The following is a 10,334-nucleotide window of genomic DNA, read 5'->3' as shown; positions in this document are numbered from 1 at the left end:
ACTACGTCATTATTTTAGTTTTTTTTTGTCTGTGCTGGGTCTTCGATGGTGTGTAGGCTTTCTCTAGTTGTGGAGAGTGGGGGCTATTCTCTGGTTGCAGAGTACCAGCTCTAAGGTGGGTGGGCTTCAGTAGTTGTGGCACACACAGGCTTAGTTGCCTCAGGACATGTGGGACTTCCAGACCAGGAATCGAACCTGTGTCCTGTGCATTGGCAGTGGATTCTTAACCACTGTACCACCAAGGAATCCCAGAGACGACTACTTTAAACAACTCTAGTGATTGTTTTTTAATATTGAATTAAAGGATTAAGGTAAACCACCCTTTTTAAGACTGCCAACTAGCAGTTTCTAAATTCTGGAGAGTACCTTTTTAGTTTTCAGTGTAGTTAGTGCTTTGCAAAATTTGTGGGTTCACTGAAGATAATTAAAATCTTTAGTAGTCCTGGTGTCATTGTGTCTGTAAGAGTTAAGTAATGCGGGTGTCCATTTTGATTTATTTCCATTTTTCTTCTCATCCTTGATTTTACCAAAGGTTAATATATATAGGTAATACAGTTATAAAACTAACGTAGAATGCTAGTTGCAGATGGAAATAATATAAAACATAATTTTTGTTGATTTATGGCATGCTTTGCTTGAAAATATATTTAAGGTTCTTAAACTGGGACTATGGAGTTGGCTGTGAGCCTGTTGCACACCCAGGATTTTCACATAATTTTTGCATGCTTTTTGCAGGGAGGGTGATACTTCATCCAATTCTCAGGTAATTTGAGACCTAAACGGGTTTGAAAAGTACCAGTTGAGGATAGTTACTTCTGGTATATTTGGGTCACTAGTAGTAGTGAGCCTAAAACTAGTTATTTACTTCTCAATTATAATTGTGTACTAAGGCAATAGTATTTTAGGGATGCTATTAAGACACACTTCATACGGATGAGGTAACAATAAACACAAACTGTACCCCAGCAGAAAACCTGGAGTGCATGCTGTCTTGGTAGGTAAGAAGTCATCTGATGGAGCACAGCAGGTTTTGTGTGCCCTACCTTGGAACAAGCCGAATAACATTTTGTAGATAGGATAGGAATCGGGATCCTATGTAGGATTTTGTATTACAAGCATCACAGGGCTGTGATGAGGGACCAGCAGTCCAGACAAGAGGACCTATCTATGGAAGATGAAAACAGGACACTTTACCATCTAGGATTGAAGTGTTTTCTCTGCTGCTGAAACACAAAATTGAGCAGAATTTTAAGTCAGTTGATGTTCTTTGACGAAACAAAGAAACAATCTTGACTGAATGGACATAATCAGATGAGGTAGAGATTTAAGTGGCGTCTTGGTGGAACTTAATTACTGTCGTGGACTGTGGGAAATGAGATAACACATGGTTTTTAATTGATCATTTAAACTTGTTTTTAAATGGCTAAATCGGATTTTATTGTAATCCTAGGAGAAAAGGAAACATGGATGAAGCTACCTGAAATTTGGCTTCCTGTGTGAGCCCAAAGTTGAGAGCTGAGGAAAACCTGCCAGAGTTTCCTTTCAGGTCAGCCAGCACCTGCAGTCACCACTGCTTTCATCTTCCCGATGCCAGGATTTGCTGAATGACTTGGTCCATGTGTTAGCATTAGTACAACAGTTTATGGGCGAGTTGAAACCTGTGCTTCTCTGTCTTTGTATGTGATTCAGAGGGTTGCTGCTCTTTTCTTTGTGGAAGATTTGAGGTTATTTTTAGCTCCAATTTCCCCCACTGGTAGTAATATACTGATTAGTCTTTAGGCGAGACTGGACAGGGAATAGAAATGCAATAAACAGGGTCCTATTTATGCAGAAAAAAGTTCCTCCTGTTTTCTAGTCATTCTCAGCCTAAAATTTTAGTCTTGTGTCCCTTAGGAAAGCGTATAATCTTAAAAATGACTCAACATTGTAAACTCAGACTCAACCTGGGACATGAACTCCGTTTTTTCCCTTGCTGCTTTCCACCTTTTAAAGAGGATTTTAGAAACAGATTTTCGAATATTCTTAAAAATTATGAAGTTCTTTAGAGTCATTATGACAACCGTCATGAATGGTATATTGTCATCCTAATAGATCCCAAAAGTATTAAGGATATTTTTTCCCTCACCCACACCCCTAATCTGGTGATTTTAATCTGTTCTTGTTACAGTGGTCTTGGGGAGCAGGAACCTCAGCCTTTCTTGATTATCGCTTGTGAGATGAGACTGATGACATCAGAGCACTGGCTTAATAGGGTCCCAGGGGATCTGCATCCACAGTGAGTGAGCAGCACTGACCGGGGCCACACTTTTGGGAAATGTCACCTTTTCAAAGCATCTGAGGTCTCATGGACACACAATATGACAGCTGTTTATCCAGCCCTGGAATTACATTGGGTTGTTGTTCTTGAAGCTCCGAGTCAGAATCATTATCACCTGGAAACTTCCTGGAAATGCCAATTCCCAGCTCTACACATTGTCTACTGAACAGGATCTTGCAGGGGGTGGGGGGTGGTGTGTGGTGGGATCCAGCAGTTTAAAAAAATTTTGAACACACCACATGGCTTATTGGGATTTCAGGTCACTGACCAAGGCATGGTAGTGAAGGCACTGATTCTTAAGCTCTAGACCAAGGAGCTCTACCCTGCTGCCCCCTTTAAAAATTATGTTTTACTTTTAAAAACCCTCTTTTTTACTGATCAATTATAATTTATAATTGCCCTTTGAAAATAGGTTTACAGAGAATTACTTTATACTCTGGGCATTTTGTTGGCATTAAATTTTCAAAGTGTTTTAGTACGTAGGTTCCTTACTTAAGTAAAAAAAATACAGGTAAGAGAAAAACCCGTATGTACATAGGCCAACTGTGCTATGATGCTGAAGATATGGTTTTATATGGCCAATCTACTGCTTTTCATTCCAGACTTTAGTTTCTGGTCAGTGAAAAGAAACTTCATTCAAGGAAAACAGTAACTTTGACAGTTAAATAAAATGGAAGATGTATATTTAATTCTAGAAGAAGGAAGAAGTGTCTTATTTTTCTGTCAGAAATCATACAACAGACTGCTGGGCCCCACTCTGTGACTTAAAGGCCCAAGAATTTTCCTTTCTTAACAAGGTGGTGCTGCTCTGGGCTAGGGACCTGGTTTTCCAAACTCTTAAGGTACTTTTAATCTCTGTATACGAGTTCACAACAAAATACTAGTTTTATAGGTCAAATATATGACTTCAGGTGTTGAATTCTATCCCAGCAAATTATTTGTAACAGAAACCTTATTTTTTCTTTAGAAAATATATACTATTACTATTTTTTAACAATGAATTTACTTTTTTTCCCCCCAGGTGAAATCATTCTGTGGGAGAAATTCATGACAAGGAGAAATGAGCCAGAAGAATTTTGTTTTATTTTTCAATTTATTACCACTCCATTATAAACAACCTGTGGATAGATGAGCAGTCATGACACTTTATCCAGGTTTGTTTTCCTCAATTGTATACCTTCCCCTGGCACACTGACTGACTACCACAGACCCAGCCCCTACCCCCTGGAACTAGAAATTGTTGTAGGTTTTAAAAAAAAGAAAAAAATACCCCAAGTAACCTACAATTTTGGGTTAGTCCCCAAGACAAAGGAACTACTTATAAGAAATTTTTCTTTGTTCAAGTGAGAAGAATCATGTTTTTACTGACATGTATCTTGGCCCAAGGGAAGGAAGTAGTGAGACATGAATCAAGACAGACTGTGGTAGAGCTTCTGCAAGTCAGCTTCTTCCACAAAATGATGGCAGACAGGAGGGTGGTTCTTGGGGAGCTCAGGGTGAGTGTGTCTTGACTAGATTGTGGACCTCACCGTTGTTATTACCATTTTCCAGCCCACAAGTAAAGCTCTTTTGTACCAGTTGGAAGAAGTCAGGCCTGGAAACGCCAGGTTTGCCTGGAAAAGAGCTTCATCGCCTGCAGGTTGGCAGAGGGAAGTGGTGTAGACGCCCTCAGTGTCTTGAGCTTACCTAGCAATGTTTTTCAGAATAACTTAAAAGGGTTTGTACTGTATTATGCTGTGAAACAGATTTTACTGCATTCATGAAATTTTTCTAAATTCTCAAAGACTTTATATATTTGTCCATGTGGGATCTTAATTCCCTGATTGGGAATTGAACCTGCACCCACTGCATTGGAAGCATGGAGTCTTAACCATTGGACTGCCAGGCAAGTCCCAAAATTTTCTGAATTCTTATTTTGTAAATCATGTTTTGTTATTCCCTAACCCTAACCCTAAAACACACTAAAGTCTGTCAACTTTCTGTATGCTAAAGTCTTACTACTAAATAAACTAGCAAATTTTCATGACTTAAATCTGGAAGTGTAACAGTTCCAAGTAGAATTTTAAAAGTAGCACTTGAGCTTCAAATTTAAACTTCCTGACATTCCACTTAAGGAGTTAAGATGAGAATGTCTAGCAAAGGCAGTAACTCCCCATCCAGCCATACTTCAGCATTTATTGGTAGGTATATTAGGTACTTTTCTTTGGTGCTGGTACCCTAAACAAGGATGTATAATGTGCTTTCTGTTGGAGTCACATTCATGAGAGTTGCCCAGTTCTCTGATGAGTTAAACTGACAACCCAATTTTGCATTATGCTCTTACCTCAGTATATACACTACTAAGTCGCTTCAGTCGTGTCCGACCCTGTGTGACCCCAGAGATGGTAGCCCACCAGGCTCCCCCGTCCCTGGGATTCTCCAGGCAAGAACACTGGAGTGGGTTGCCATTTCCTTCTCCCAGTATATACACTGGAAAGTAGTAATTGCTGAGGAGTCAAGGTTTTTAGAGTTAAGAGAAAACTGAAGTAGAAAAATGTGTACTAATGGCTCTTCAGTGAATCTGGATAATGAGCAATGCAATCCCATTATAGTTGAGATCTCCTGTGGCCCTAAGCTCAGTTGTAGTTATGGGGCTTGAGATGGCTTTGGTTTCTACTCAATAGTAGTAGCAGCAAATCTGCAAACCTTTGATAAGGTACTGCTTGAGAATTGGGTTTTTCAGAGCAATCATTATATACACATATGGAAATATTAACTGAAGGATCTGATCTAATCAGCTGCCTTGTCAGTTGGCAGTTGAGAGGTTCAAGACCTCATCATCCTTAAGCCACAAGGGTCAGAATTTCCCCACCCAAGAGCACATCTGCTTAGGTTCACCTACTATAGAGAGAAGTGAGTTTAGATGAAAACAACTATATTAACCTGCATGGCTCTACAAGTGGTTATATTCCCAGTGCTCTTGTAAAGGTGTGCTCTTATGATAACAGGAATGTTCTTTAAAAACTCACTTCTCTTACAATCCTGGACAAAGTGCACTGCTGCTGACACAGATCTTGCAGCTGTGAAGTCAGATGCAGAGGAGTACAGGATCCAATACAGTTGAAAAGTCTAACGCAGGTATTACTATTGCTAAACCAGACATTCCAGACATTTCACATCACCTTTTTGCTGAAGTCCTGAGACTTGAGATAGAAAACAGACAAACATTGTATTTTATTGAGGACACTATAGGAAAAGTCAGTTTAACCCTGAAATGTCTATACAGTGTATGTGGTTTGCTCTAAGTATCCACAAGTTCTGCCTGAGTCTAGGGCAGAAAAAAGTTCCCCTAAAGCACACCAGGAGGAACCCTCTACATAGAATTAACATTAACACCTAGCATTTACTTTGTTTTAGGTACTGTTAGTCCAGAGATGATTAAAAGTAAAAGGTGCGACTCAAACGGGTTAAATGCAGGTACAACATCATTTCATGTAAAGGACTAGAGCATCTTGGATCTTGGTATCTGACAGGGTTCTGGAACCCAGACATTTCTGAAAATTTTTCATTAAAATTTAACTCAATTATAAAACCAATCGAACTTAATGATTTTATACATTTCAATAATCCAGACATCTTGGTTTATTAGTTTGCCAAATGTTTCTTGAAAGAATGGAAGCATTAGCCCCGTGGGAAATCACTTGACTGGAGGCACAGTGTGGCTGGCCTTCCTAGTGTTCAGAATAACAGACCATCTGATGACTTGGGTTCAAGAACAAGGATACAGTTCACATGTAATATCACTTTTTATGCCTCATGTAATGTCCCAGTTTGTTTTTTCTGCTGTATCTCAGATTCTGGTTTATTTTCTTTGCAAACAATAAAGGATAACTGCACATATACAAAGCTGTCACTTACTCAGGATTGATGTCAACAGCTTGTTGGAAAGGTCAAACCTTCAACCTTCCTCGTGTTTTTTTAAGATTCGTCCTACTTTGAGGGCTGCAAACTCATACCTTATCTTAGTGCCTGGATAACTTAATGTAACATTCCTGCTGGGGTTTTTGAACACAAAAATTCACTAGGGCTAGTAAAAAAAAAATTTCAAGTTAAAAAAAAAAAGGTTTTAATTTTCTTAAATAATCCTCATATGTACCATTCCACATTGTGGAAAAACATAGTCTGGACACAACACTGAGACTCAGAACACTTGCACAAATACTTACAGCTGTGTTTTATGTTAGACCCACTGTGTCCCATCTCAACAGACTGTAACAGATGACTGGCCTTCAATGCAAGAGGCTTACAGAAGAAACTTTAAATTTGGAAATATTAGCTGTGCCAGAATTCCAAACTGCTTCAAAGAGTATTTAGAAATAGGTCTTAAGAGAAACTCTTCCAATTCTTTCTGGTCACTGTAGCTGTACTCTGTATGCACCTATTAGCAACTTAACCTGTTGAAAGGAAAAAAAAAAAAACCAGGATATATTTCTAGTTTTCCTTAGTTAGAAGAGAGGGGGAAAAAACCCTGTCTCTTTGGCAGGACTCTCAAATTGGTTATCGGTGTAGTGGATAGATTACCATTATTTTAATTAAAGATCCAAGTACTTGAATTTTTAGGTTACTCCCTTATTCAGTCTAGCTAGTGATCATACACGTGGAAAATTAGGTATCACAGTATAGAACATCCCCTACGGCTGTGTTCCATGGACATCAAGGGGGTTGAGCCCATCTCAGATCCAGGCAGGAACACCCGAGCAGTGACAATAGATGCAAGGAAAGGATTCTCACCTTAGCAGAAGGTGCTTCTGTCAGCCTTATGAACATTTTATTGAGGCCTGCCACAGGGCTGAATGAGTAAACAAAATGACTGTCCTGGGGAAGAGAGCAAATGAAAGATGAGCATTTTTGTAGACAGCCATCTCTATCTAGTAACAGCCGGACTCCAGACATCTTTAGACTCTAATGACACACAAGAAAATACATTTTGTTTGTGTTTCTTTATAAGGCAACATGCTGTGATTACTTTTCCCTTGACTTAGATACCTTCATCTGGAAAAGCAATATAGAGATAAATCCTTCATTAATATGTATCCAGACATATATATATAACATGAGTATTAAAAATCTTCATAACCAGTTAATTTTAATTCAGCCTAAGGACAGACTTTTGTATATGGCAAGTGAAAGTGAAGTCGCTCAGTCGTGTCCAACTCTTTGCAACCCCATGGACTGTAACCCACCAGGCTCCTCCATCCATGGGATTTTCTAGATAAGAGTACTGGAGTGGGTTGCCATTTCCTTCTCCAGGGGATCTTCCTGACCAGGGATTGAACCCGGGTCTCCTGCATTCTGGGCAGCTTTACTGTCGGAGCCACCAGGGAACATCTTTAAGGGCATTTTTAATTTAAAAAAATTAGAGTAAAATGGTCACTATATAACAGCACAGTGTTTGCACTGGGATTTTTTGAAACATCAACAGCATGCTTTTCTTTTTGAATTTTAAGTGAACATTTATAATTATAATGCATTTAAAGGCATATTTAAAATTAGTTTCTAGACCGAGAATTTTAAAACAGTGATTATTGGGTTATTGCCATTTCCAAAAACTGCGATTAATAGAAGAATTTATAGGTCATCCCTGCTTTTGATTAGAAGAATGTACTCATCAGTAATGAACTACAGAGACTTACCAGAAAAACAGGAAGTTGAAATTTATCATTTAAAACAACAGCTTGTACACTACATGGTCCACAGAGGCGAGCAATGACCTCTTTACCCAGAAAGTTTGCATGGAAGATAAACAGCAGGACGCCAGAGCCTGAATCGAGGAGATGTAAATACAGATTTTAATTTCCATCCAAAGACGGCACCTCGCAGAGCTTGAGGACATCATGAGAGCTTAAGTGCACAGGCCATCCACAGGGGAATCCTATTAGAAAACGTGTTCATGAAGGTCATGTTTATGTTCCTGCCAACCTGAGACTGGGATCCAGGAGCAGAGTGGTCCTTAACCCTAGTCTGACAAGACACATACTTGATCCAAACAAAGGGTATGACCAAGGTACTCTAGTCAATTTGCTGGCATTTGTTTCATGGTTATCAATATAAATTGTTTTCCTTCAATTTTAAGAGCTACATACCCCTCAAGATACCAAGGTCAATGTCTGTCAAACTTGAGTACTTTTAAAGGTGTTGGCTGAAAGTCCTGGTCTGGGTGGGACTTTGAGAGCAGACTGAGAAGACCATATGCCAAATCTCAAGAGTCAGGATAGCTGGCTGTCTTGGTAAGATTTCAGATGAGTAGAAAACATTGTTAGTGGTTGCAGACATTGTGCATGTGCAGAAAAAGCCACATGTAACCCAGGGCTGTCCAGCTGCACCAGAGCACTGGTGTGGGTGCCCAGCAATGGTCCACTTGGACAGTCAAATCCACAGCTGACTAACAACTAAAATGTTAGGAATGACTGGCTTTGATTGGTAGAGCTGTAGCTTAAGTTTCCATTAACAAATATTTAAACAAAACATTTCAAACCAGTTGATCTTAAAGGAAATCAACCCTGAGTGTGTACTGGAAGGACTGATGCTGAAGCCTAAATTGTTTGGCTACCAGATGTGAAGAGCAGACTCACTGGAAAAGAACCCTGATGCTGGGAAAGACTGAAGGCAGGAGGAGAAGGGGGCAGCAGAGGATGAGATGGTATCACTGACTCCATGGACTTGAGTTTGAGCAAACTCTGGGAGACAGAGGAGGACAGAGTGTGGCATGCTGCAGTCCATGGGGTTGCAGAGTTGGGACACGACTGAGCAACTGAACAAGAACAAACAAAACAAAAGCCAGAACCCAACCCAATTCCCACCTTTCAGGCCAAGAAAGTGCTGTCTCCATTCCATATATTCGGCACCCGTGTCCTAGAGGCGGCCATGGTCTCACCTGCCAAGTAGCTGTTAAGCATAAACTCATAGGAGGCAGGACTGAAATTCTCATCTCTTACTACTCAACTTTACAATGGGGCAACACATTTTCTTTATTCTTGATCTCTTCTAAAGGGCAAGACTCAATAATAAAACTCAAGAAAAATATTGATTCTGGACTTAAACCATGTTGAAAGCTAGATTCAGTAAATTTTAATAAAAAGTATTATTAAACTTATTAAACTTCTAAAACAAATGTAAAGACTGCTGTGTAGACTTCTCAGGGTCAGCTACAATGGTATCGGCTGCATTTTGTTCTTACCTATTTTATATAATTAGTATACATGATGGAGTTTGTTAAGGTTTTCTTCAAAGAAAAGGTTATTAATGTTTAAAATGTCACATTTCAAAGTGGGAGAAAAAACAAGGCTTACCTTCTGGTATAGTCTGTGGGGGTCTGTAATTGAAATCCATTGAGAAATCTGGCCCCTCACAGAGGCGATGGCACGCTATTGGGAAGACTGGTTCCAGTAGCGCAAGACGTGCTTCAAAGTAATCCTTGATAGTTTCTTCAGCTACTCTCGAAAGTCTAATAAAAAAACAGAGTAAACGCTGTTCATGTAAGAATCTTGAGGCACAAAACAGTAGGACTAGTGAAGCCTCCCCAGAGCCATCTTGAAAAACTCCTGCCCCTTGCTCTTTGTTCTGAGCACTCCTGTGTGCTCAGCACACACCTGTCTGTCTTAGATGTCCTCTCACGCCCCACCCCCTGAGTCTCTTGCGTTGTGCCAGGCACACAGTTGGAGTTGAACACACACTCGTCAAGTGAGTGTATGAATGATCAAGGAGAATCAGAAATAAGAATTCTGCTAGAAAATAAAGCCAAGAATTGTCACACAAAGTCTTGTTATAGTACTTGGTTTAGAAAGCAGTCAAATAAAATGATTGGTGCTAATTCAGAAAAGTATTTTGAGACTATCCTGCAGGTAAAGTGTAACTGATCTGACCCGAACCCCCCCTGCCACCTTCCAAAAGATGCTCTGCTTTAAGGAGCATAAAATCTCCAAAACCATTTACTCACAGATGTGAAACAAAGCCCAGCAATGCCCGGACCCCCCCTCAG

At 39.8% G+C, this 10,334-nt stretch overlaps 1 protein-coding gene across 1 annotated transcript in view; it reads right to left on the bottom strand.

Annotated features, from left to right (window-relative positions):
* Positions 1–3,378: 3,378 nt before the first annotated feature.
* Positions 3,379–10,334, bottom strand: part of MPHOSPH8 (M-phase phosphoprotein 8) — a 48,352-nt gene continuing 41,396 nt past the window's right edge. The window contains exons 12-15 of the mRNA XM_010851165.1: positions 9,646–9,800; positions 7,990–8,117; positions 7,088–7,171; positions 3,379–6,750 (exon numbers count right to left, since the gene is read on the bottom strand). Coding sequence (XP_010849467.1) covers positions 6,709–6,750; positions 7,088–7,171; positions 7,990–8,117; positions 9,646–9,800 — 409 coding nt within the window. The 3' untranslated portion in view covers positions 3,379–6,708. The remainder of the gene's footprint in view (positions 6,751–7,087; positions 7,172–7,989; positions 8,118–9,645; positions 9,801–10,334) is intronic.

Source organism: Bison bison, unplaced genomic scaffold (genome assembly GCF_000754665.1).
Source record: "Bison bison bison isolate TAMUID 2011002044 unplaced genomic scaffold, Bison_UMD1.0 scf7180017864299, whole genome shotgun sequence".
In the NCBI taxonomy this organism is placed as follows: Eukaryota; Metazoa; Chordata; class Mammalia; order Artiodactyla; family Bovidae; genus Bison; species Bison bison.
The sequence above is the reverse complement of the archived record's forward strand: the minus strand, read 5'-3'. Positions and strand labels throughout refer to the sequence as shown.